The sequence below is a fragment of the Halichondria panicea genome, chromosome 8 (assembly GCF_963675165.1).
Source record: "Halichondria panicea chromosome 8, odHalPani1.1, whole genome shotgun sequence".
Taxonomy (NCBI): domain Eukaryota; kingdom Metazoa; phylum Porifera; class Demospongiae; order Suberitida; family Halichondriidae; genus Halichondria; species Halichondria panicea.
The window spans coordinates 704,169-729,680 of record NC_087384.1 but is presented as its reverse complement, the minus strand read 5'-3'; the positions used below and the strand labels follow the sequence as shown (position 1 = coordinate 729,680).

The 25,512-nt window shown below is 42.3% G+C and overlaps 11 protein-coding genes across 16 annotated transcripts in view; 4 read left to right on the top strand and 7 right to left on the bottom strand.

Annotated features, from left to right (window-relative positions):
• Window positions 1-4,187, top strand: part of LOC135339575 (4-hydroxyphenylpyruvate dioxygenase-like) — a 59,606-nt gene extending 55,419 nt beyond the window's left edge. Inside the window, exons 2-14 of the mRNA XM_064535716.1 lie at window positions 110-128; window positions 191-214; window positions 270-335; window positions 581-728; window positions 787-869; window positions 1,055-1,144; window positions 1,196-1,299; window positions 2,112-2,250; window positions 2,486-2,668; window positions 2,905-3,021; window positions 3,328-3,450; window positions 3,800-3,985; window positions 4,103-4,187. Of these exons, the coding sequence (XP_064391786.1) occupies window positions 126-128; window positions 191-214; window positions 270-335; window positions 581-728; window positions 787-869; window positions 1,055-1,144; window positions 1,196-1,299; window positions 2,112-2,250; window positions 2,486-2,668; window positions 2,905-3,021; window positions 3,328-3,450; window positions 3,800-3,895 (1,176 nt within the window). The 5' untranslated portion in view covers window positions 110-125 and the 3' untranslated portion in view covers window positions 3,896-3,985; window positions 4,103-4,187. The remainder of the gene's footprint in view (window positions 1-109; window positions 129-190; window positions 215-269; window positions 336-580; window positions 729-786; window positions 870-1,054; window positions 1,145-1,195; window positions 1,300-2,111; window positions 2,251-2,485; window positions 2,669-2,904; window positions 3,022-3,327; window positions 3,451-3,799; window positions 3,986-4,102) is intronic.
• LOC135339593 (phosphoserine phosphatase-like) lies at window positions 4,184-5,990 on the bottom strand. Of its 2 annotated transcripts, none has more exons than XM_064535743.1 (6): window positions 5,750-5,990; window positions 5,293-5,433; window positions 5,091-5,236; window positions 4,761-4,851; window positions 4,656-4,707; window positions 4,184-4,385 (listed from the first exon to the last, which is right to left on the bottom strand). In XM_064535743.1, the coding sequence occupies exons 1-6, from the start codon at window positions 5,881-5,883 to the stop codon at window positions 4,278-4,280; spliced, it is 672 nt and encodes a 223-aa protein (XP_064391813.1). In that variant the 5' UTR covers window positions 5,884-5,990; the 3' UTR covers window positions 4,184-4,277. The 2 variants fall into 2 exon arrangements, with proteins under 2 accessions (XP_064391813.1, XP_064391814.1); XM_064535744.1 differs by having other exon boundaries at window positions 5,686-5,818.
• Window positions 5,991-6,000: 10 nt separating this feature from the next.
• LOC135339589 (gelsolin-related protein of 125 kDa-like) lies at window positions 6,001-7,087 on the top strand. The gene is made up of 2 exons (XM_064535739.1): window positions 6,001-6,137; window positions 6,228-7,087. The coding sequence occupies exons 1-2, from the start codon at window positions 6,071-6,073 to the stop codon at window positions 6,998-7,000; spliced, it is 840 nt and encodes a 279-aa protein (XP_064391809.1). The 5' UTR covers window positions 6,001-6,070; the 3' UTR covers window positions 7,001-7,087.
• Window positions 7,047-11,317, bottom strand: LOC135339557 (coiled-coil domain-containing protein 157-like). The gene is made up of 9 exons (XM_064535695.1): window positions 11,044-11,317; window positions 10,834-10,987; window positions 10,100-10,708; window positions 9,454-9,643; window positions 9,048-9,250; window positions 8,690-8,866; window positions 8,353-8,468; window positions 7,938-8,136; window positions 7,047-7,358 (listed from the first exon to the last, which is right to left on the bottom strand). Exons 1-9 carry the CDS (start codon window positions 11,253-11,255, stop codon window positions 7,137-7,139), a joined length of 2,082 nt encoding a protein of 693 aa, XP_064391765.1. The 5' UTR covers window positions 11,256-11,317; the 3' UTR covers window positions 7,047-7,136.
• A 3-nt stretch (window positions 11,318-11,320) lies between these two features.
• On the top strand, window positions 11,321-12,754 carry LOC135339588 (TLC domain-containing protein 3A-like). The gene is made up of 5 exons (XM_064535737.1): window positions 11,321-11,594; window positions 11,648-11,734; window positions 11,787-11,988; window positions 12,072-12,173; window positions 12,367-12,754. Exons 1-5 carry the CDS (start codon window positions 11,359-11,361, stop codon window positions 12,640-12,642), a joined length of 903 nt encoding a protein of 300 aa, XP_064391807.1. The 5' UTR covers window positions 11,321-11,358; the 3' UTR covers window positions 12,643-12,754.
• An 88-nt stretch (window positions 12,755-12,842) lies between these two features.
• LOC135339590 (malectin-A-like) lies at window positions 12,843-14,540 on the bottom strand. Its single transcript, XM_064535740.1, has 4 exons — window positions 14,041-14,540; window positions 13,695-13,874; window positions 13,451-13,514; window positions 12,843-13,153 (listed from the first exon to the last, which is right to left on the bottom strand). Exons 1-4 carry the CDS (start codon window positions 14,404-14,406, stop codon window positions 12,936-12,938), a joined length of 828 nt encoding a protein of 275 aa, XP_064391810.1. The 5' UTR covers window positions 14,407-14,540; the 3' UTR covers window positions 12,843-12,935.
• A 31-nt stretch (window positions 14,541-14,571) lies between these two features.
• The window catches only part of LOC135339566 (T-complex protein 1 subunit zeta-like), a 28,823-nt gene continuing 17,882 nt past the window's right edge, over window positions 14,572-25,512 (top strand). The window contains exons 1-4 of the mRNA XM_064535705.1: window positions 14,572-14,762; window positions 14,823-14,886; window positions 14,973-15,023; window positions 15,110-15,253. Coding sequence (XP_064391775.1) covers window positions 14,626-14,762; window positions 14,823-14,886; window positions 14,973-15,023; window positions 15,110-15,253 — 396 coding nt within the window. The 5' untranslated portion in view covers window positions 14,572-14,625. The remainder of the gene's footprint in view (window positions 14,763-14,822; window positions 14,887-14,972; window positions 15,024-15,109; window positions 15,254-25,512) is intronic.
• LOC135339583 (uncharacterized) lies at window positions 15,850-17,358 on the bottom strand. 2 transcript variants are annotated; one of them, XM_064535727.1, is made up of 3 exons: window positions 17,232-17,358; window positions 16,144-16,998; window positions 15,850-16,083 (listed from the first exon to the last, which is right to left on the bottom strand). In XM_064535727.1, exons 1-3 carry the CDS (start codon window positions 17,232-17,234, stop codon window positions 15,973-15,975), a joined length of 969 nt encoding a protein of 322 aa, XP_064391797.1. In that variant the 5' UTR covers window positions 17,235-17,358; the 3' UTR covers window positions 15,850-15,972. The 2 variants fall into 2 exon arrangements, with proteins under 2 accessions (XP_064391797.1, XP_064391796.1); XM_064535726.1 differs by having other exon boundaries at window positions 15,850-16,998.
• Window positions 17,770-19,302, bottom strand: LOC135339580 (uncharacterized). Its single transcript, XM_064535722.1, has 2 exons — window positions 19,030-19,302; window positions 17,770-18,966 (listed from the first exon to the last, which is right to left on the bottom strand). The coding sequence occupies exons 1-2, from the start codon at window positions 19,117-19,119 to the stop codon at window positions 17,920-17,922; spliced, it is 1,137 nt and encodes a 378-aa protein (XP_064391792.1). The 5' UTR covers window positions 19,120-19,302; the 3' UTR covers window positions 17,770-17,919.
• LOC135339584 (uncharacterized) lies at window positions 19,927-23,619 on the bottom strand. Of its 4 annotated transcripts, none has more exons than XM_064535730.1 (4): window positions 23,526-23,619; window positions 22,166-23,451; window positions 21,122-22,080; window positions 19,927-21,059 (listed from the first exon to the last, which is right to left on the bottom strand). In XM_064535730.1, the coding sequence occupies exons 3-4, from the start codon at window positions 21,122-21,124 to the stop codon at window positions 20,040-20,042; spliced, it is 1,023 nt and encodes a 340-aa protein (XP_064391800.1). In that variant the 5' UTR covers window positions 21,125-22,080; window positions 22,166-23,451; window positions 23,526-23,619; the 3' UTR covers window positions 19,927-20,039. The 4 variants fall into 4 exon arrangements, with proteins under 4 accessions (XP_064391800.1, XP_064391799.1, XP_064391801.1 ...); XM_064535729.1 differs by having other exon boundaries at window positions 22,166-23,472; window positions 23,526-23,591; XM_064535731.1 differs by lacking the exon at window positions 22,166-23,451 and having other exon boundaries at window positions 23,526-23,601.
• On the bottom strand, window positions 24,108-25,467 carry LOC135339578 (uncharacterized). The gene has a single exon (XM_064535720.1). The coding sequence runs from the start codon at window positions 25,366-25,368 to the stop codon at window positions 24,226-24,228; it is 1,143 nt and encodes a 380-aa protein (XP_064391790.1). The 5' UTR covers window positions 25,369-25,467; the 3' UTR covers window positions 24,108-24,225.

Below are 25,512 nucleotides of genomic sequence, written 5' to 3'. Positions count from 1 at the left end.
TTTGTTTTGTGTGTGGTAAATAATTAATTAGATGTTAATTAAATTCATTACTGATAAGCTGCAAAGGCCAGGCCGGGTGAGGGATCCTCCAGTGCAGTATATAAAGCAGAGAGCTAAGAATAATTATGGTGAGCACAGTTAGCAAAAATCATGTGCAGATAGACATTATTTGACTTGCACTCCATTGTAGACGTACTACGACAAAGGAGCTGAGGTAGGTTGAGTGTGTGCAGCTGTTGACTAAAGTGAGTGGGTGTTCTGGTTTACAGCCTGAGGGCCCTGGACGCTATGTGGCCTTTGATCACATCACCTTCTGGGTCGGCAACGCTAAACAGGTCAGCCAACTTACACACACATTCCATATATACAACAATACACTGACTCTATCGTTTCAGGCACAAACTTTCCTAAATAGGTAAGTTTGTTTAAAGCGAGTGGGCCAAACAAGACTAGCTGTGTACAATACTAGCAGTGTACAGCTGTTACGTATAATTATATACACTAGCCTAAGACATACAGCATTCATGGGTACAGACTACTATAAAACACACATTCACTTCACGCCCCACCCCTCCTCCAGGCCGCATCATGGTACTGCATTCGGGCAGGGTTCCAGCTGCTGGCATACCAAGGTCTAGAGACGGGGGAGAAGGAGGTAGTCTCACACGCAGTACGACAGGACAAAGCTATTTTTGTCTTTAAATCACCTTTGAATCCAGGAAATGATGGCAAGTAATATTAAACACTGCAAATATCGTTCATGAAAATGTTACCAAATGTTCATAGTGATGGGTGTACATCAGAGTGTCCATGGCGATGGGGTCAAGGATGTTGCCTTTTCTGTGGAGGACTGTCGTGGCCTGTTCAAGGTGAGCTACACTCGATCTAGCCCAGGGGGAGTGGTCACAAAGTAGCTTTTAGTAATCCGTAACTGTAATCTCTGTTTTGTAGGTTATTGCATCATTCTTATTGTTCACTTGCGTTAAATTTCTGCATAATTATGGTTTTTGATGCTTAAAGTGTTGTACTAGCTTGTGTTATTGTTGTGTCACAGAAAGCGGTGGAGCGAGGAGCTCGTGTAGTGCGGGAACCTTGGGAGGAAAAGGACGAGAATGGAACGGTCGTCTTTGCCTCCATATCAACTGTGAGTAGTCATGTTTAAAGATGCTTTTAGAGTAACTCTTCTTGTACACAGTATGGAGACACCACCCACACTCTGGTGGAGAGGACCAACTATAATGGTATCTTCCTACCTGGATACAAGGAGCCCAGAGCCTCAGACAACCTCCAGAAAATGCTGTGAGTATAAAACCACCGATTCATTGTGTTGAAAGTTCACTATGCTTCCACGTGCCTCTCCATTCAAATCATATTTGTAGATCTATTGTAGCGTACGTTTAGTACAGCATAACTATACATGTATAATAATATTATAAGTACTATAATAAATGAATGTTGCAAGCACCACTGTGCTAATGGCTCTCGCCATGTTTTGCTTCGTTCAAAGAGTAGTGTACAGAAGAGGTCACTATAGTTGGCTTTGTATAATGTAAATAAATGTTTGCATTTGCAATAATGATATTTATTCTTGACTAGCACAACAAGTTTTAGAAGAGGAGATTAATGAAACAGAAGTAGCTAAGCTTAACAGCGTAGATCTACATACACTATGAAGTTAGTGTTGTTATGACATCGTGTATTTCTTGCCAATAAAAGGGGGGTGGATCTGCCAAGAGGTCATAGTTCACAATGGCTTGCGTGCTTCCGGCAGTATAACTTTGCAGCTTTTTTCTGACTATTGTAGCTAACAAAAAGCTAGCACTTTAGTACAAGGCAAATTCATAAGTTGAATAGAAACTTAGATGATGCTGCGAAAGATTTTGGAACAGCCTTCACTAAAGTAATATTCGAGAAAGAAGCTTTTAGTTGTGAATCCCTAAATCCAGAGAATGTGGCTAGAAGCCTATAGAAGCTGTTAATTTTCGTTGCATTCCAACCGTTAGCAGTTACAGCTGGAATACACACACACAGAAACAGTCGTATTCCTCATGCGGCTACACCTCGAAGCATAGGCTACAATGAATTTGATTGGTTCATGTGATCTCATGTAGTGATGCGCAGTTTCCTGTTGGACTCAACTTCATCGATCATGTGGTTGGTAACCAAGGAGACGAGGAGATGAATGACATAGCAGAGTACTATGAGAAGACCCTCCAGTTCCATCGATTCTGGTCCATCGACGATGACCTCGTGAGTATGCTCATGAACTAAAGTTGCACTTTCGTAGCTATTAGGGTATCTACATTGTTAATATTAATTTTGTATGCTTAATATATCTCTGATTGCTATTGGGCCAATCAATATCCTTTTTTTTTAATATTCGCCACTCTCTCTTTTTCCCACTTTTCTTCCCCCCACTGTCCCCTAGCAATACGTATAATTATATGATACACATCACATCATTGTATTTTTACTTCTCTCTCAGGTGCACACCAAGTACAGTTCCCTGCGTTCCATCGTGGTGGCCAACTGGGACGAGTCCATCAAGATGCCACTCAACGAGCCAGCCCCGGGGACACGGAAGAGCCAGATACAAGAGTACATTGACTTCTATGGGACTCCTGGAGTGCAGCACATTGCAATCAACACAGGGAACATCATTAATGCTGTAAGCTACTCCAGTAACACTTGATTCATGTATTATTAATTTTACTAAAATGCACACAGCAAGCAATTACATGTAATGTTTGCAACTATTTAAGTGCATATAATTATAACGTACTGTACTTAATTTTATACGTGCAGTGTATATAAAGTTAAGACCCTACTGCAATCGTTGCTTTATGTACTACAATGTATTGTATGCCATAAGAATGACCCCCCCCCCCCCCCCGCCCCTCTCAGATTCGAAGCATGCGTGCTCGTGGTATGCAGTTCGTTAATGTGCCAGACTCCTACTATGAGGACCTCAGGGCCAAACTGGCCAAGTCAAAGGTCACTGTCAAAGAGGACCTTGATGTTGTGAGTGCATGTAGCTGCACCTGTGTTAGCCATATTTTGTAGACACTTACATGTAGTGGTGAGATTCCTCTTGTGGTTAGTAGTTTCCTATACATGTAGCCCTAGGCATGCATACTTATTGCCATTGTGTACCACCACCCCCTGTGTCTTACACACACACACTGTTATGCCCCTTCCTCTTCATAATTATTACCTAACCCTGTACCTGTCTTAGCTGCCAATACTGGGTTGCATTCAGCTTATTTGTAGCTGCTAGTGATATCCCCTCCTCCTAATAATGGATATTATGTTATATTGTCTCTGCAGTTGCAAGAGCTTAAGATTCTGGTGGATTTCGATGACAATGGCTACTTGCTCCAGATCTTCACAAAGCCGGTACAGGACCGACCCACTCTATTCCTTGAGACTATCGAGCGTCACAACCATTGTGTGAGTGTGTGGGGTGGGTGGGTTTGGTACAATGTAGTTGCTTTATAGTTATGTACAGGGTGTCGTACAGGGGAAAGGGGGGATATCCCCCCCCCTTTCAATTATGACTGAGTATTGAAATAACAGTTGACCTTTTTTTAGCAACATTTTCTGGTTACTTTTCTCATTTCCCTCCTCTACTTCAAAATCCTGTATGACACCCTGGGCATTAATATATATGTGATAAGCACTAGGGTTGACTAACTAAAGCAGTAAGCATGTTCCAGCTAGCATAATTAACTCTTGCTTGCTAGTGCACATACAATGTATTAATAATTATACTCTTGACCCTCCACTTGTATTCATACAGGGATTTGGAGCTGGTAACTTCAAGTCGTTGTTCGAGGCCATAGAGCGTGACATGTTCGATAGAGGTACCTCTGTCGAAACACCCCAGAAGAAATAAACTGGTTACAATCTATTTTATGTATATATGAGATAAATCTTTTCGTTGTGCTCAGTGCTATATTTGAAACTGTTTACAATCTATAATTTACCGTATATGCTTGATCAGGAGCCGCGGCTACTAAATGTTTCATTTTGCTAGCAAGGGAGGCTACTATTTGAGTGCGGCCTTTATACAAGCGCGGCCTCTGATCAAGCATATACGGTATGAGATGAAATCGTTGTTACTTAGTGCTATATTTATTTGTGAAGAACGTGCTGTTACACAGCTTTGAAATTTGCACAAAAACTGATTTAACGTCATGTAAATTTATATATTATGCACACTATAAAAGCATTATAGAGTTATAAAACTATAAAACTATTATATAGCGATCTGCAGTTCACAGCTGTAACTCAGTGATGAGGTCAGTGATGGAGTAGATGAACCACGGGGCACCTGCCTTCACCTTCTCTCTCACCACATTGCCTCCAAAACCAATGAATGTATCCTGAAGGGGGTGGGAGGTATAACACTGTTAGCCAGTTCCCTAGAGGAGGTACGACACGAGTACCTCGATCAATTGATTAGGCTTGGTCACGTGCAAAATTCGACAGTAAATTCATTGTTGCATGTGACTAATTAACTCAATTTCAGCCTAATCAAAGTACTTGTGTCGGACCTCCCCTGCCTGTTCTTTAAACAGCACACATACACAACAAGATGACTGTTTCTTAATTCTAGCTTTAAAAACATGATAGCAAAATTAGTAGGTGCTTACAGCTGGTGGACAGGCTTCCATATCTGTAGCTCCATCTCCTATCATCACCACACTGCAGGGATGAAAGGGTTAAAACACCATGTGCTTTATATGTTGTTCCCTTACATCTTGTATTTCTCCTTGATCTGACCCACCACCTTCGGCTTGCCTCCAGTTCTACTAGTCGGCTGCTCTTCATCAAATCCAGCGTAATCTCCTAGAGTGCATGAGTGTGTGTGTGAGCCCTGGGGATACTATCACAGTGATCACGCACTTGTTCGTATGTACAGGTATCAAAAAGCTGTAATATATAACACAAAATGTAGCTGAATAATTTGAACTTGTAAAAAGGAGGCTTAACGTGGAGTTATTAAAAGTAGGCATTTTGGCAACTATTTTTGACTGGGCAAAGCTTCAACCAATTTCAAAACAACACAAAATGCATCTAAAACACACCTTTATCGTTGAAGAGTATTCTATTGGCAAACACATTCTCTCTGGGTATGTTGAGGTAGTCAGCCAGTGGGTCTATCATACAGTGGAACCCTCCGGACACCAGGTACACTATCGTCCCTCGAGAGTGGAGCAAACCAACCAACTGCCTGCAAGTACAACGGTACGTCTGATACATCAGTACCAACACGATAAGAGAGCTTACTCGATTCCTGGGGTGAGGATATCTTTGGGGTTCTTTTCTTTCTTTATAGCCTCCACTTGCTCTCGTGACGGCTTTATGAGACCTAGCCGTGCTCTCAGTGCTTCTTGGAACGTCACTGACCCACCCATAGCTTTACGAGTCCTGGGAAAGAACAAGATGAACAGTAAAGATGAACAGTAACTACCATATTTTATCCGTATTCTAAACTGATTTGTGAGATCAACTTGTAAATTAAAATAAGCACTCCTAATATGTAGGACTCGGTACCAACTGGTACAATGGAACTGCCGTTTGCATTGAAAGCAGCTACTACACAGCAACTATAATAAACTTGTAGCCACAAATGGTGTAAAGCACACTACAGAGTCCCCTGTACAGGACTCACTCACTCACCACTCTGCCACCTTCTCCCCAACACCACACTACAGAGTCCCCTGTACAGGACTCACTCACTCACCACTCTGCCACCTTCTCCCCAACACCACAGTACTGGGCCAGAGCATCGATCCCCTCCTCTATGATCAGAGTGCTGTCCACATCAAAACACACCGCATTAGCACGTCTCCACACTTCCTTAGCTGCCTCTACCATCTTGTGAAATTGCTTTTACCTGACAGAGGGGTAACAGAGTCTCAATATGAAGACAAGAAAAGCTGTGTGAAGAAGACAATGAAGTTTTGCAGCCACGTGTGTGGGGGCGGGGCTCGTTGACCTTTGTTGTTGTTATTGGCAACTGTTTGTTTTGCTTTTGATCACTTTTTTTATCGGAATTCCTTTGATGATGAGTTCTCCTATTGTGCTGAGAACAGACTCACAGCAAGCCCTGTCACATGAGACTATTATCAGTGAGTAGCTAGAAAATTAGCATAAAATATACATCTAGCTAGCCTAGTTTGCACTGTACAACTTGTGATGATATTGTTTTGTGTATGCAGACATTGGAGAGGAGCTGAGACAGCAGTATGAGGAACTGAGTGAGGACAAGAGGCAACGAACAATCCGCAGTGTCGAGGAGGTGATACGAAGAGAAGAGGCAGCAAAGGCCGAGGAGAAACTAACAGCGGCTAATTCTGAATGGTTGAAAGAGAGACAGGCGTTATTCCAAGAGGCCCATCAGAGCCAGCTCAGAGCTATAGCACGACAAAACTCCATCCTTGAGACAAAGCTACGGGAAGAATTTGCTAGTACCTTAAAGAAACTAACTCAGAAGCACGAAGAGACACTAGCTAGAAAGATTGATAACACATGGGCAGAAGCAGAGGCGGTAAAACAAGAAGCTGTGGAAGAAGCGAGACAAGAAGAGGTTTATATAGCGAGAGTCGAGTCTTGTAAAGTGGCAGCAACAGTTTCTGAGATAGCACAGCAAAATAACCAACAAGCCGAGGAGGACAAACAGGAGGCACTATCAGAACAGATGGAGTTACTAAAACTGGAAGAATGCCGAGCGTTGGAGAGACAGAAAGAAGAACTAGAGGGACAGTTTAAGGACAAGTTAGCTGATGTGTGTGATGACTATGAGTGCAGACTAGGAGAGGTTGGTAGAGAACTCGATGATCAGAGACAGAGAGTGGAGGAACTGGCGATAAGACTGGAGGCCATGACCCAACTCAAGGACAGTTGGGAGACTAAGTATGAGAACATTCGAACTGAATTCTCTGATTTTGTTGATAATGTACCTGGCTTTAGAGGGGAATTTGTGCTGAAGTGATATAATTATAATTATTTGTCTTTAATTTTGTTGTTATACTTAAACTCATTTATATCACCATTGTAAAAAATTCTTCGATATAACCGGTTATGACTAATTATGATGATGTTAATGAAACAGAATAACTGTTCAATGTTTATAATGAATTGTCCACATTGGAGCGATGATCAGCAATGGCTGTGACGAGGTGACCTAAGCGACCTTTGAGAGAGCCCGAGGACGGTGGTCTGATCATGGGGGAGACGACTCGATCATCATTAGAGTGCTGCTTGCTTGAGGCTGCTTGTCTGGCCATGGCCTGTTCACTGTGCACTTGGGTTAGTAGTCCATCCCTCCACATACGCACTGGGGCTCGTAACTACAGCGGGATGGGGATTGATACAGTAAATTGTATTAATGTATATTTGGTGCCTAGTTGGTAGCTCCATCTACAGTACACATAGCTTGAATCTCTTCACAAGACAAAACTGTAACCCCCCCTTTAATCAATGGTTCGGGGACTCTTTCAGCTGCCATAACTTGAATTCTCTGGATCAAATGTAAAATTCGTGAGGATTTTCTGAAAGCTTATAAAGAGACCTTTCAAATGGTGTCATCAAAGTTCGTATTTGAAAAATTAAGTATTTACCATTATTTTGGTCGTATCATGGATTATATATAGCCCATGGTCCAAGGCCGAAAAATGACAAATTTTGGCCCTGACGAAATTTTGGATTGAATTACACCATTTGAAAGGTTTCTTTCTAAGCTTTCAGAAAATGATAAAAATTTTGACATTGGATCAATTGTACTCAAGTTATGGCCGTTTGTACAGTTGTTCAGACTACAATCGTGTATCTAACTTACAATACTGTGCACTTTAAAAGCCAGGAAAGGTTTAATCTGCTATGTACATGTTATAGCTATAGGCTCACAGTGCCCAACACCACACACTCACCAGTGGTGCAGAGTTGGTCCCTCTCTCCCTGACCTCTGCTACGCCCCTCTCTCTCAATTCAGAGTTCTGCTCCTCTAGTAAAAGTATCCGCACAGTATTGGCTGAGATCTGCTTCTGTGATTCTCTTGTTGACAAGGAACGGATGTGCTCCACATAACCAGTTCTAGTCTGCTTCACAAACGGGTAGTCCATCAGCAGCCTATTGCAGAGCACAACAAACTAACACAACGCCAAACTACTTCAAATATTAAGGCAGGAAGAAATGCACTTGTACAAACTTTAAGAGGTCAACCTTGGACTTGTTGCAACGTAGCTGACGCCTAAACTATTATACTAATTGTCTGCCTAACCAGGATTGAAATTATATAATGCTTGTGATATACATGTACATGCTACAGTGCAACAATGCACTCACCTGCATCTCTCCCTCTCTGCGTCCAGTTGTGTCATTGTGGTCTTGATCTGAGTCTCCAGTTCACAGCAGACACCTCTCAGTCGCTCCCCCTCACTCACGGACACTGACAGCTTCTCCTACACACACAAACAATTACATTACAGTATGTATCATACACAATACCTAAAATACAAGTACAAAATCATACACTTTTATTAGACTGAACACTACACACACACACAACACTATGACAAACACTGTACACTACACCGTGAAAATTGACGAGAGAAAAAAATACAGTATAGGCAGTTTTCATCTCACAAGTTTAGTGACAGTCACATGACGAGTGTGCATATACCTTCTCAGTGTCCAGTTCTGCCCTGAGGCCCACACATTGGGCCTGTATGTCAGTCAGCTCCTCGCACAGTGCCTCCCTCTCACGCTCCACCCCCCACAGCCTCCCTCGCATATCATCACATTCCTCATCCAATTGGCCCAGTCGAGACAGCAGAGAGGATTGCTTTGAGAAAATGGCCTATAAGGAATACAATAGATAGCCGCAGGAGGAATACGGTACTTACATCCAATATGAAAACTTACCAAAAATAAATAATTTCTGGGTTTAACTTTTGCCACACAGATTTGACCTTCAAAACACAAGTTATGAGCTCTCAAATTTAGCTAGCTAACGATATTCTGCTGTGCAATTATGCTACCTTGTTCTTCTTTTCCATTGTCTGTGAGGCGATCTTAGTTTTAGTCAGTTGAAGCTTGTTCTCCTCAAGGGCCTCCTTGACCTTTGCCCTCTCTCCCACGGCCACCTCCAGCTCCCTCTCCAATGTCTGTTGTGATGAGAGCAGCCTCATCTCTCTGCTCTGCACAGCTTGGAGCTCTCGTAAAACCTCTGTTCTCCTGGCCTCTATAGGAGGAGGGGGGCAGAAACAGGAACTGTTAGGTATTGAATATGCAGGTTCTGTGCTGTAATGATGACTACAATATAATTTGTACGATAGTTTTCAATAAAAATCACTTCTAAATGAATCTGTATGTGGTATCACGGTACAATAAGACAAACCAAAGATAATGGTGATTAAGTACAGACATGCAATCGCCAGAGCTTACCTATTTCTGCCATTCTAGCCTTGAGCAATGACTCCTGTTTCCGTGATACCCCCAGTTCCTCACACACCACACCATTAGCAGTCTCTAGTCGACCCACACTCTCTCTCAACTCCCTCAACTGAGCTCCCAACATTCGCTGGGTACTGGCCAATGACTTGTCACCCACCTGTCTCACCTCCTCCACATTAGCCTGCACGGAATCAGTAGAAATGTAACAATATTGCAGTGCTGCAGTAGCTACATCCCTCATAAATGCGCTATAATAGCTATGATATTTGACGGCTATAATTTTAGTTCTGTTGGTCCAATAATGTTAATTTTATGATTTTCCGAAAGCTTAGAGAGAGGCCTTTCAGATGATGTATTAAAATCAAAAGTCTATTTTGGCCTGTTTTTGACAAGATACCATGGGCTATATATAGCCCACGGTATTTTCCCGAAAATAAGAAATTATGGCCCGTTCCAAATTTAGGATTTAAGCAAACCATCTGAAAAAGCTCCTTTTAAGCTTTCAGAAAATCATAAAATTTAGACCACCAAAACTCTAGAGACAACTCAAAATGAAGGGGACTAGCGTTAAATACATTTCCCTGCTACAGTAGGATATAAAAACGTTATTGTACACAAAATGATTGCATTTAGTTACTTGTAGGTGGTTGACATGAGCTGTGAGTGAGGCTATCTCCCCCTCCATTGCTAGTACCATCTCCCTCTGCTCTACCAGCTGTCCCTCCAGCTCCTCCACTCGACACTCCTGTGAACTAGCACGATGACTCAACGCATTCAAGTCAGTTGTGAAGCAGCCAGCCCATTCTCTAGTGTCCAATCCACCAACACTGACAAGACCTGCCCAGTCTCTGGTTGATAGCTCACTCTTCAGCTTGTGTGTGGAGGATGTATTAATCACAGTGTCCGCTAGCTCCACTAATGTTTGGTGAGTGCCTGCACACTGCACACACAGTGCAAATCCAGTTTCTGTAGTTTGTGTGGATATACTGCAGCCTCGAGTTAATGTCGGAGTGCGCTTGACCTCGATTATAGATTTGGTTGAGGGTTTAATAGCCACTGAGGAATAGAGACGGTTAATTTTCATAGTACCCAGAGCCTCGTAGGGAACAAGAGACGGAGGTTCGATTGGCATGGGATCATGAGAGGGTACAGTGGTGATGGAGTGGCTGTGAGGTAGTGGTGACTGGGACTGCAGCTCTGATACAGTAGCCTCAAGAACAGCTATGTGCTCCTCCCTCACCAACACCTACAGAAATAAAAGCAGAAAGAATTGATAAAAAAAAAACAAATAAAATGTACAAAATAACATTAAAATTGCAGAAGATTTTTCCTAGTGAATTTGACACAAGAGGAGCATAGAATATTACAAACCTTCTCCGTTGTTTTTTTGAGTGATGCGTAGTCATGCTGGATTTTGCGAGAAAATTTCTTCACTGTAGATCCCAGCGTGAGGGGGAGGGATGTGAACTTTTGACCCTGACTCGTCTCCGAGAATCGAACGCAACATTGGAGCAAAAACAGAAGTCTGCAATTGCAATAATTAAATACGCTTTGGAATTTTCAATAAATGGATGCCCTCACCTGTCCACAAGGAGCTCCATGAGCAATGTCTTGAGGTCCCCCAGCCCCTCCTCCTCCCGATCACGTGATTGGAGCTCCTCCAGAGGGTCCAGATTTGCAGCCAGCTTCTCAGGGAACCTCCATGAGGCTACGGGAAGTTCTCCACTTAGCTGGCTCAGGAGATCCTTTATCACGCCTTGTACATTCTTTAGATCTGACTTGAGGCTCTCCATGTGCTCGCTGCTTGGTTGCTAAGTGTAGCTAGGGAGCTCTACTAGAGCCTCTAGTCTTGATAATGCACACCCAAATAAATGGGCATTATTTAGAGTACAAACAATGTTGAGTGTGTGGCTGAGTATCTTTAGTCTTGTCTTCCACAGCGCCTTGTATGGTCTATCTCGAGTGCTCCTGGCTAAATGGATCTGTAGGTATTTGTTGGGAGCTGAAGTTCAGTTCAAACAAGAGGAAAAAAGGCACTCACAAAGAAATGGCATAAATGGTATAAGAACTGATGTCGAGCACAAGGAGCCTAGATTTGTGTCTGAGGGAGACCTAGCTGAGATAGCACAATTGTGAGTAATAATAAATGTATGATATAAATTAGATTATGATCACATCTCTATAGGATTGTTGGTCTGCTATTCGCTCCGCTAGCATCTGTGTTTGGCCTGATTGTCATGTACCAATCTAAAGGGGACGTCATCAGCCAACGGTAAGCATCAAATCATCATAATTATATCTCTCAATGAATCACCTCCTCTCAGGTCCTGGGTGTTGGTCCCATTCGCCCACTTTGGAGCCTCGTACTACCTGTTGGACCTCTATACCATGTTCACCTCGTATAGACTCAGGAGACGGCTCCATGGCCTTTCAACCACTCAGACTGTCACTAGGTTCATACGTGGGAGATGGTCAATGGTTGTACACCATCTGTTACTGCTCTGTATAGGCTACCCCCTCACAGTGGTGAGTATAGTGTTTTGGGTATCCGTATGTATGCTTAGAGTTGTAGAAGAAAAGCACAATACATTGAACTATGTGTGGTGCAGAATATCAATGCTCGTGGTGGTAAGGGTGACTTTGTGCTGGGAGCTTTCATTGCCCAGGAGCTGAGTACACCTCTACTCTCTATAGTCAAGATCCTCAGACTGGTGAGTCAATAGTTAGAACTGTTAGACATAGTGATTAGACATGTTAGGCGAGATTATTGCATAATATTAAGTACATAATATGAGGCCAAGCCAACTTAATAACATGTTTCACGGACTTTCATTAGTAATTTATACCTAAGTACACACAAACTTCCCTTCTCACGCACACACACGCACACACACGCACACACAGGTTGGCCTGGATCACTCCCTCCCCTATCGGCTAACCGGACTAGCCCTCCTTCCCATATTCTTCCTAGCGCGAGTGGCCAACATCCCCCTCATCATGCTACTCTACACTGCCCAACGCCACAGCTGGGACCTACCCTCTGCACTATCCACCATGACCCCTCTCTGCCATTTCTTCAACAGCGTACTCTTTGTGCTCCAATTATATTGGTTCCTCTCTCTACTCAGAATAGCCGTCAGCTCACACTGCAGGAGAAGATCTCAACAGAAACTGAAATAGTTGTATAAATACCATAATTATTTTCACACAGAACAACATAATTATTTCATTTTTATATAATTATTACATGACTCCTCAAGCTTAGTGCTTTTTCCAAAGTTATATACAATGATGTTTCATATATCACATTTCATTTTGTACATATTCACATTCATTGTATATACATAGCTATAGTGTGTTTACGGTACACCTTGACATGCTTCACTTCACAAGATACATTTTCACTTCATAAAATAATTGAATAATGATAATTATTAGACAGTGATTTAATTAATTAACTAGACCTAGAGAGTTCACCTAACTCTACACAGACAGAATAAAACTGGTAGAAACACAGCTATCGCTATGGTGATAGGCATAAACCAGCTGTCATCAGAGGCATATGGATCTGTGACCTTTGGACCCGAGGTTCGCTTGAACTTGGACTCTTGTTCTTCTTCTACTGAGTCGTCGTTTTCAGAGTCCATATCCTCTGGTTCCGACTCTTGCATGGGAGGGATGGCAGGGAGATCTGTGAGGGGGTGGAGGGTGTGAGGAGTGTGAAGAGTGTGAGGGAGTGAAAGGCGTATGTGTGTGAGCATGTACTGAGGCTGTGATGATTAGGTTTTGGTACTGTATATAGATTAAATTCACGACATCACCAATCATTTACTCCACAAGCACTACTACATACATGTATACTTCAGCTATAGGGCTTGCTACTTATAACCTTGATATGCTCATCTATTGTACATGTATTACACTCAATTCACCTAATTTTTAATATTTAATTGTGATCTTGTGTAAGGCGGTGTAGTGCTGTACTTACCGTGTGGTTCTAGTGGTCCTTTCAAGACGACAATGGCGTTGCACTTGGGGTTGTCAGCACTTCCCTGTGTAGAGAGGGAGAAACAAAATCATCATCATCAATCAGTTTGCACAAAAAACTACATGTGTAAGCCTATACAGATGCTATAAGAAATGATGATAATGAAAGTGAAGGCTGTAATAGCATTTATCAAGGGTAATTGATACAGTCAGGAGATTTATATCATACAGCAATTAATGGCTACCTTTGAGAACTCAATGTTGAGGTTGCCATCGAAGTCGCTCGATTCCTCTCCCACTGTCAACTGTCCCCCCTCCACTGTGAAGGGGACCACTTCATCGTGAGCAGCTGCCTTTCCAACCCTGGAGAATATATCCAGTCCAGGCACCACTGTGTGCTGCTGGTTCAACACCACATCAAACACCTGCGAATGTGCGTGTGCGAATTATAGACTATGTGAATTATGTAAACGCATATCCCATCAAAACCAGGAAATTAGATTATTTTTTGAAGTTATTCATTTGCTTGTATTAGTACAAGGTATTTACAGCACGGAACTCTTTGACTATACTAGCACCTATGAGACCCACCTTCCCACCAGGGTAGGTGAAGTACACCTCTGCAAACTTCAATATAAGCACGTATTCTCCATCGCTATTTATCGGGACATCGTAGCTGAATGACGAAGTGTGATATCTCTCCGTCTGATACAGCATCATGTCGTCAGGTCGAGTACGAGATATGATGAGTGTTTTGCCAAACTCTGACGGTATCCCGACTTTACTGTTGTCAGCTTTATAGCGTATGCCGTATGAGTCAGTGAGCTTTGATCCTCCACAGTTGAGAGCATAGACGACATTGTAGGCATGAGTTACTTGTGGCTGTAAGGTTAGAAGGAAGGAGACCACACACGAGACTTGAACTACCTGCAGTAGCCATTTTAAACTGACAAACATGATTCCTTGATATAATATCTTGCACTGGAGAGAGTTTTAGCTTGTCTGTATGCCGTAAAACTACTTAATTCTTAAGGTTTCGGCTTCACTTTCTTTTCTGGTGAAGAGAGGTATTAATTAATGAAGCGCACCACATTATCGCGCATGCGCAAAACAGAGCCTGCTGGCAAAAGATGGGTGGGTCACCACGTGGCAGAGATTGTGAAGTATTGATTAGCAATGGCTGCAATAAAATCCCTAAATCCCAAGGCAGAGGTCGCCAGAGCTGCTCAAGCACTTCAAGTGAACATCTCAGCTGCCAGAGGTCTGCAAGATGTGCTCAGGACAAACCTGGGACCCAAGGGAACCATGAAAATGTGGTTATTCCGTACACCAATGTTCCGATAATTAAATGGTTTCGTACCCTCCCCCCTCAGGCTTGTGTCTGGAGCTGGAGACATTAAACTGACCAAAGACGGCAACGTCTTGCTCCATGAAATGGTCAGTACTGGTATAAATATTGGTGTACTATCCACACGCATAAAAAAATAAAAAAAATAAAATAAAAATAAACTATCTCCTTGCAGCAAATCCAACACCCCACAGCTTCACTGATTGCAAGAGTAGCCACGGCCCAGGTAAGCTCCACCCACTCCACCCTCACACATTTACCCCACCCACTCCACAACTCACACACCTCTACCCCCACCCACTCCACACACAGGATGACATCACGGGAGATGGTACCACCTCCAATGTGCTGATTATCGGAGAGTTGCTGAAGCAAGCCGACCTCTATGTCTCTGAGGGACTCCACCCGAGGATCATCACTGAGGGATTTGAGAAGGCTAAGGGAAAAGCTCTCCAGGTAATGCATTACCTTAGTAAACGTCTGAATTAATAATTTTAAAGCACCACTAAATAACTGTACTAACTGTTGCGATGTACTAACTGTAGCGATGTACTAACTGTTGCGATGTACTAACTGTAGCGATGTACTAACTGTAGCGATGTACTAACTGTTGCGATGTACTAACTGTTGCGATGTACTAACTGTTGCGATGTACTAACTGTTGCGATGTACTAAAAAATGTTTGAGTGGTGCTTATATTTAGAGGGTACTTTAATACAGACGTTTACGGTAATTATTCACAAGTAATAATTGTCCTGATTACAATAGATGTCCTGAAATGCAGTATAATAAATGAATGTACAATATAGTGTGAGGGTGTAGTGTCAGCACTATCACCTAGGGAACGAATGTGTATCCATCCTTTGAGTGCCCATAATAATTACGGGTTTGATTTTATGATTTTACCTAGAGCTACATGTATAAGATGGCATATTAAAATAAAAGTTGATTTTTAAGCCTGTTTTTGAAAACTTTCTGTTGGTTGATTAACCCGAGGCCCTTAGGTGATCGTGGGTTATAACTGGGGTCTAACAATTATCAAAGCAACTGTCCGAGTACAATTTATGGTTCATAAGTAACATTTTGGCTATAATACAATACAATCTATAACATACGTGTAGTTTTGTATGCGCTTCTAGCTAGTGTATACAGTTGGTACGTACGTGCATATAGCTTCAATCTGACAGTGTGCATTTTTCAATTATGCTTGTGGAGCAGTCCCAGTTAGCTGGTGTTTTATCAGTAGGCGTTGGCTCAATACTTGTATGCAGCTTGGGTGTCATTTTAGATTTAGCATGCGTACGTGTACATGCTTCTGTTTGTACATGTAGCTTGGGTGTCATTTTCAGTTTGGTGCTTCCAAATTCTCCTCCTAGCACGTAGACCTCCGTAGTTGTGTCTTGTTGTACGGTTGCCACAGCAACATTGTAGCGAGCACTCCTCATGTAGCCGGCACTCTCCCAGGTGTCAGTGTCGGGGTTATATCGTAACACGTCAGATGTTGGTTGGTTGTCCTCGTCCCGCCCTCCGAACGAAAGTAGCGTGTCTTTCAGTACATGCAGAGTGAACGCCTTGTAGGGGGGAGGAGCTATCTCTTTGGGTGGCTCGATTGGTTCAAAAGCATTGCTGATTTTCTGGCGATAAATGACTTTATTAGTTTCTATGAACAGGTGTTTTGACGTTAGTAGGATTTTTGAACCGAGCTCATTGACACCAAGGTCTTGTTTTTTCCACTCTTTTATTGTCTGCAAGAACAGAGCAGGTGTTTGTGGTGGATACGTTTGCGTTGACTTAGTTTTTATGCATACATACATGTATGCATGTAGTGCGTTGCCGTTGACTGCAATGCTTATAATCTCCCCTTCTGCTGGCTTGGATAGATTCTTCCAGCTACTAGTAGCGACGTCAAAAGCAAACATCCCTGAATAAGAGCTGGCTGCATGAATCTCTCCTTTATAGTTGACTAGCGGTACATTACTTGTCATTCTGTACGGGCATTTTGGTAGCATAGACCATAGCTTTAGCTTAGTATGATAGAGCAGTGCTGTACCGTCACTAGCTAGCACAAAGACGTAGTCATTCCATTGGACGGCTGATGCTCTCGGTTGGAGGAGGGGGGCGTTGTTCAGGCGTACCCAGTTGGTCAGAGTCACCTTTTTCTCTGGCACACTTGTGCTGCTGTCCGCTGGGTCGAGAGAGGCCTGAGTGTGAAGAGTACAGTATGAGCTTATGTATGAGTGATACTAACTAATGCTATTTATGCAAGCAGCTGCAAAAATTTGTATCACACCTTTATTCGAACCCTATACAATCCCCATTGAAATCGCGGGGTTTACAAGGAAATAATATTAATTGCAGTATCCTTATAATTGACCAAAAAACACAATATTTTATGCTCGCATATAAGTATTGTAGATTATTGTCACTCGATTACCATTTTCTTGTTCTTTAGCTTCTGAAATTTGAGCTTTTTTTGTCGAATGGAATCACATGATTGATTGTGTCATGTGGTACGATAACATGTAGTATTGTTAGCGGGTTACATGTATGATAACTATTCCTATATTCGTGTACAATTACTATTATGTGTTTAAGTGACAGAATTTTGTAATTGCTTGATACAGTCATGTGGGACAGTCATGTGGGAGAGCCTTATTCGTTTCATAGGAAGACTCTATTATGATTCGTTCTAGCTCTGCTGCATGTGATCCTAGTCCCAATGCATGTGATCAATCGTGCACCACTAAAATGTCCGCCTCAATTGCCATAATATGGCAACACTATCACATTATGGTAGTGCAACCAGTAATACTGACTATCAGCATGACTCTAGTTTAGTTTCATTGCCTCAGTTAGTTACTGCTCACAGTAGCTTCCATGCTCATACAATGTCATATAATTATACTATTGCTCTTCACGTTAAACATGCCATGCTTAAAACAAATGAGATATCTGTCAGAGTGGTGCTGTTGTTGAGACATTTATGGTAATTAGTCGTACGTCTCAGTAATATGCGATCAGTGTGAATCAAATCAATACAATATGTAACATACATTAGACAAGTATAGTTTAATTCATATGCTGCTAGCTAGTGTGTATACAGTTGGTTCGTACATGTAGCTTCAATCTGACAGTGTGCATTTTTCAACAATGCTTGTGGAGCAGTCCCAGTCAGCTGGTGCTTGTTGTGCTTGTGTAGATTTACGTGTAGCTTGTGCTTGTGTAGATACAAAAGCATGCATAATATTATGCGTACGTGTACATGCTTGTGTTTGTACATACAGCTTGGGTTTCATTTTCAGTTTGGTGCTTCCAAATTCTCCTCCTAGCACGTAGACCTCTGTAGTTGTGTCTTGTTGTACGGTTACCACAGCAACATTGTAGCGAGCACTCCTCATGTAGCCGGCACTCTCCCAGGTGTCAGTGTCGGGGTTATATCGTAACACGTCAGAGGTTGGTTGGTTGTCCTCGTCATGCCCTCCGAACGAAAGTAGCGTGTCTTTCAGCACGTGCAGAGTGAACGCCTTGTAGGGGGGAGGAGCTATCTCTTTGGGTGGCTCGATTGGTGTATCGTCTGATTCGGCTTCACTTTCTGAAGTCTTTTTGAATTTCTGGCAATAAATGCCTTTTGAATTAGCAGTTTCTACAAAAATGTGTTTTGATGTAAGCAGAAGTTTTGAAGCATATCGTTGGATGTAAATATCGTGTTCTTCCCATCCTTCAGTGGTCAGTGTGAACAGAGCAGCTTTACCTTGTTTACCGAACATGTAACCGGTTGACTTTGTGACCCATGCATACACATGTAGAGTATCGTGATTGACAGCCATGTGGATAATCTCCTCTACTGTTGGTCCAGATTCCTCCTTCCAACTACTAGTAGGAGCGTCAAAAGCACATATCTGTGAACGATTGCTGACTGCTAGAATCTTCCCTTCATAGTTGACTAGCGGTACATTTTCCTTCAGATGATACGGGCATTTTGGTAGCATAGACCATAGCTTTAGTTTAGCATGATAGAGAAGTGCTGTGCCATCACTAGCTAGCACGAAGACGTAGTCATTCCATTGGACGGCTGATGCTCTCGGTAGGAGGAGGGGGGCGTTGTTCAGGCGTACCCAGTTGGTCAGAGTCACCTTCGATGGTGTGACAGGGGGAGGGTCTAGTGAAGCCTGTGATAGAATACAAAGATGTCAGTGACTAGTAATGTTATTGTATGATACTGCGTTACTTACCATTGCTCTTGTTTCGTGATTCTTATAAAAGTGGGTGTAACTACTAATCGTGTGTATAGTTGCAGTGAGTGAATTCATTGATAATGGCATGTTCTCGTTAGTCTAGCATCTAAAACTGTATTTGACTGTCAGTTATGCTCTTAGCTCACGGATATAATGAAAGCACCGCGGGTGCTGATGCCTCGGTGGATGTGCCAAACCTACATAACATAAAGCTATTGCTAATACACACGTGCATTAAAAATGTTTGCTTAAAAATTTCTGCAGCAAGGCAGAAACTCAAAGAGTGTGAAATGATTGTTGCTAAAGGGATGCCAAAAGTCTAAAATTAATGGCTGCAGCTCTCTTCTCACTCTTGCAGCTACCAATAGCTAGCGTTCTAGTGCAGAGCTAACTACTAAGTAGAGTAGCAACACTCGGTGAACAAGTTTTGCTACGCACTCTTCTGAAAAGGCTGCAATAGCATTCCAAGTAAGCAAAACTAGGCATATCTCAAGAACCAAGCATTATTTTGCAAATGTAAAAATAGCAAACCAAGAAAACATGACTAGAAGCCTATAGAGACTCTTACTTGCACTTTATTGATCCTTGAGCAGCTGCAGCAGTCTACACACACACACACACTATCGTATACCTTGGCTGCACATGCGCAACGGAGGCATAATATGGCTCAAACACTAATTACCTGCATTAGATCCCTATATACTGATAATTGTCTAACTCATTGCTTGCTACATGTACATACGCAGCTGCCAAATTATTTCAAAAGGGGGAACTGCTGAATGTAGTAATCTGATGATTAGTGTGTACTCCTTGTCTTGTCTGGCTGGGGCTATAATAGGAAATGTATTCGTTAATTGATTACTGTAGTCTCATTGTATAGGCAAGTAATAGCAATTTTATCGAGAATTGTATATTGTTACAAAACTATCTTGATCTGTTTGCAAAAGCTGTGCAATATGTCTCTATCTTAAACATCAATAACAACTACATATACTGTATACAGTAAATCAGTAACTTTGTACTACTGCACACGTCTCCATCATCGAGGTGGAACATTCCCAATCATCGTTCGATGATGTCGTGCTTGATGTTGTCGGTGTATGTACCTTGAGCGGTGTATGTAAGCTCTTGCTCCCAAAGCTTCCTCCAAGTACGAAAACTTCTTTCTTCATACCAATCTCAATGTTTGCCACAGCAACATTGTATCTACAGCTCCTCATGTAGCCGGCACTCTCCCAGGTGTCAGTGTCGGTGTTATATCGTAACACGTCAGATGTTGGTTGGTTGTCTTTGTCCCGCCCTCCGAAAGAGAATAGCTCGTCGTAAATGGCGTGGAGAGTGGATCCTCTTTGAGGAGGTATTTTTGGTGTTGTCATTCGCTCTGTTTTTTGCTTCTTTGCTGGTGATACTAGCTTGGTAGTTTTCAAGCCTTTGATTGCTAGTTTGTACATCTTCCCCCCATATTGAATGTATAAGGAAGAGCCAGCCAGTGCTGCTGATTCAAGGGAACCATTATGTGAATCTCGAATGTGACCGATCTGTTCCCAACTATGGCCAGAGCTGTAGCTAAAGACGTGGCAAGATTCCTGAAAGCTGAATAATAAACCTCTTGGTTTGGGTTGGCTACCGCAGTACATGATAACATACAAGTTGCTTCTATCACTCATCATTGCAATAGAGTAAGTGTTCCTGTAATATAAATGGATTTTAAGCTCCGGACACTCATTCCACTGACTTCCACGTTTACTATAACGCAGCACCGTCCCATTGATGGATGCTGTTAGGACTTCACCTTTGTACAGGGCTAGTGGTGGGGGACCTTCTGGTGGTAGTGTTTCGTTGCAGCTTATTAGAACAGACCACATGTCATTTGTAGTATGATAGAGCAGTGCTGTGCCATCACTAGCTAGCACGAAGATGTAGTCATTCCATTGGACGGCTGATGCTCTCGGTAGGAGGAGGGGGGCGTTGTTCAGGCGTACCCAGTTGGTCAGTTCTATCGTTTTTGAGCCGAAGTAGAAAGTGGCCTATGAATATTAGTACATTATCAATCACTTTGTAGTCACTATCATCGTCATTCTTCACCTACCATTCTTATTGTTCTTGTTGTAGAGCTTTAAAAGTTACTCACATGCTAATTATATATACCATGTTATGTATGTATCACATGATTGAGATAGCTGTTAGTCATAAATGGCAATAAAATCAGTTATTTTTATTTATAGTTGTGTAATAATTATTGCGTAATGTTTGTTTTGTTTCAGTTTACTGCACTTAATGTGTGCACATGTTACAGTACATGCAATCTCTTTATTGTCATTGTATCCACCTGCCTTTTTTTTGCTGTAGCTCTTGGGTTCGCATCACGTGATTGAAAGAAAATAAATGTGACTATATATGGCAATCCCACAATATATAATCTTTGCTACAAATTTAAACACTAGCTAGTTGTATGTTTTGTTCTTAGTTTAGTTGACTGTGCATTTCTCTATAATGCTGGTCTAGAGGAGGTACGACACTTTTTTTAATTAAATTCCGTTGTGATGACGTTTGCTTAGCTGGCAGTTTATCGCGACCTTGCCACGACAAACTCTAGGCTTGTAGAACGCTTGTAACTGACTGTTTAGCTAGCTCTGTACGTTGCTCAAGGTCTCTATGGCTAGCTATAGTGTTTCTCCAGCTGAGGTCCTGGTTAGAACTCGCCCAGATGTATATGAAAGATGCAGTGCTCTCAACATTTGTAGCAAGCATATCTCCTAACTGAATAGGGTTCACTGGGGTTCAGCAAAAAAGTGTGACAACCTTTCCTTTGTGCACTGTTATTGGTGGAGCACCATCGAGTTGCTCGATCGGACATTTTGGTAGCATGGACCACATCCCGTGTTTAGCATGATAGAGCAGTGCTGTACTGTCACTAGCTAGCACGAAGACGTAGTCATTCCATTGGACGGCTGATGCTCTCGGTAGGAGGAGAGGGGCGTTGTTCAGGCGTACCCAGTTGGTCAGAGTCACCTTCGATGGTGTGACAGGGGGAGGGTCTAGTGAAGCCTGTGATAGAATACAAAGATATGTCATTGATTATAATTATAGTAATCACGATAATTTTATTATTATATGATACTGCGTTACTTACCATTGCCGCTCTTGTTTCGTGATTTTGAACTAAAAGTGGGTGTAACTAATCGTGTGTACAGTTGCAGTGAGTGAATTCATTGAAATACACTTCCCGGACAAGGTGTGCTCCATGTAGTCTGGGAAGTGTATTCGTTAATTGATCATGTGCTATACTGTAGCAAGTAAAGCAATTGTCAATCTTTTCTTTACAAAACATGTGCAATTATCTCCAGCTATCGTATTGGCTATACAGTAACTCAGTGACTCTGTACTATGGTCACTACACTGGACACTTCTCCATCATCGATGTGGAACATTCCCAATCATCGTTCGATGATGTCGTGCTTGATGTTGTCGATGCGTGAACCTTGAGCGGTGTCTGTAAGCTCTTGCTCCCAAAGCTTCCTCCAAGTACGAAAACTTCTTTCTTCGTACCAATCTCAACGTTCACCACAGCAACATTGTATCTACAGCTCCTCATATAGCCGGCACTCTCCCAGGTGTCAGTGTCGGGGTTATATCGTAACACGTCAGATGTTGGTTGGTTGTCCTCGTCCCGCCCTCCGAAAGAGAATAGCTTGTTATTAATTGCGTGGAGAGTGGATCCATTTAAAAGAGGCATGTTTGGTGTTGTCATTTGCACAACTTCTTCTGTTTTTTGTTTCTTTGCTGGTGATACTAGCTCGGCAGTTTTCAAGCCTTTGATTGCTACTTTGTACATCTTCCCCCCATATTGAATGTACAAGGAAGAGCCAGCCAGTGCTGCTGACTCAAGGGTAATATTGGAAACATTGGATGGAGTTTCAATGTCACCGATCTTTTTCCAACTATGGCCAGAACTGTAGCTAAGGACGTGGCATACCTGATAGTGAGTAGTTTGTTTTACTTGGCTACCGCAGTACATGATAACATATAAGTTGTGGCTATCACTCATCATTGCAATTGAGTAAATGTAGCTGTATTCCAATTCCATTTTAAGCTCCGGACGCTCCTTCCACTGGCTTGCACGTTTACTATAACATAACACCGTCCCATTGATGGATGCTGTTACAACTTCACCTTTGTACAGGGCTAGTGGTGGGGGACCTTCTGGTGGTAGTTGTTCTTTGCAGCTTATTAGAAGAGACCATATGTCATTTGTAATGTGATAGAGCAGTGCTGTACTGTCACTAGCTAGCACAAAGACGTAGTCATTCCATTGGACGGCTGATACTCTCGGTAGGAGAGAGAGGGCGTTGTTCAGGCGTACCCAGTTGGTCAGAGTCACCTTTGATGGTGTGGCAGGACGTGCTACGCGAGTACGTCCTGCGCGTGTAGAGATAGGGTCTAGTGAAGCGTCAGTGACTAGTAATGTTATTGTATGATACTGTGTTACTTACCATTGCTCTTGCTTTGTGATTCTTATAAAAGTGGGTGTAACTAATCGTGTGTATAGTTGCAGTCAGTGAATTCATTGATAATGTTCTGTTGACGTTAGTCTAGCATTAATATGTGATTGAATGTTCCGTTATTAGCCCACTGCAACATATGATATATGATATGCCTATAACATTCATTGCCTGCATTATACGTGTAGGTGTAATTTCTGCTATTATTACCGTTATGTACATCTACAGCTGCAACACTCTTTTAGTGTTTAACAAAACGGGAGACTGCTAAACTAGTATTCCTTGTCCGGCCGAGGCTATAGTAAATAGAAAAGGTATTTTGAGATCAAAAAAAAGTTGTTACCCTGTTACATACATGTGTAGGTCAAATAAATACAGCGAATTGTCCATATTATAACCGTCGCTAGCTAGCACAAAGACGTGTATTTCATAATAGTCTGCTAGTACTGTAGCTTCATTGCCACCTACTCAGCACCTGTGATGCTTTCGTTTAATTGTAGTGACTATTATTATCATTATATAGATCTGCCAACCATTTTTTAGCTGTATTTGTACGATATATCTACCACATGGTTGAGATAAAATATAATATTGACTTTGACATAATTATAGATTGTACCTAAAATATACGATTGTCTGTACACTTGGTAGTACATACTAATTATGGACGGTAACTTTTAATTTTGACTGTTTAGTTGACTGTGCATTTTTCTACAATGCTCGTCATGTTATTCCAGGGAGGACGAATTGGGGTGGTTTTTGAATCACTTTCTACTGCTCGCTCCGTCATGATGTGCTCACTGCTTCCAAAACTCCCTCCTAGCACAATCACATCTATTATCGTATCTTGTACGATTGCCACAGCAACATTGTAGCGAGCACTCCTCATGTAGCCGGCACTCTCCCAGGTGTCAGTGTCAGGGTTATATCGTAACACGTCAGACGTTGGTTGGTTGTCTTTGTCCCGCCCTCCGAAAGAGAATAGCGTCTCTTTAATGGCATGGAGAGTTGATCCAGCGTACGTAGGACTGGCACAGGCTGTCGCGGACTGTAGTTGTCCCTGGGGGGGTAGATTTCTAGGAATATTATGGGCATTTATTCCAGTATGAGATACTGCCAGTGCTTGCATACCAAAGTTGAGCTCTGTGGTTGTTTGCGCTGATGGTAGTATTGTATTTATTTCTAGTTTTGGATTTGCTGCCACTTCTGGTTGTACTGGCTGAGTCAATTTGAACATATCTTGTCCAGCGTGAACAAACAGGGTTCCACCAACCACTGCTGCAGATTTGAGAGGGCTTGATCCAATCTCACAGATTTTCTCCCACTTAGAGCTTGGATCATACGAGAATACAGTGCACTCAGTGTGTTTATAGGAAACTTGTCTGAAATTATCGCTTCGCCTTATTTGCTCATACTCTTGCTGCACTTGTGTTTTAAAGTCGACAACAGAGTAGAGAATGTTGTTGTCACTGGCAATGATTCGTGGTCCACTACCCTCAAACAGATTCAGATCTTTAACCACTGTCCACTGGCACAGTTGGGAATCAAATGTAGACATTTCTCCATTCACAGACGTAGTGAGAATTCTGCCCTTATAGAGGGTCAAGGCCGGGGCAAGGTTGGCACTTGTATAGGGTGATTTAGGCAGCATGGACCAGATATTGTGTTTGCTGTGGTAGAAAAGTGCTCTACCGTCACTAGCTAGCACGAAGACGTAGTCATTCCATTGGACGGCTGATGCTCTTGATAGGAGGAGGGGGGCGTTGCTCAGGCGTACCCAGTTGGTCAGAGTCACCTTCGATTTTTGGGAGGAGGTTGGAGAGTGTGTATCCATCTTGCTTGTTTTTGTGCTAGAGATAAGTGGTTCACCTTTTAATCACATGAAGGCTCGCCCATTTTTTTAAGAATTACCCACGACTATGGTTATGCACACAACCACACAGTTATGAATTCTATTTAAATGTGTGCGCGATGGCTT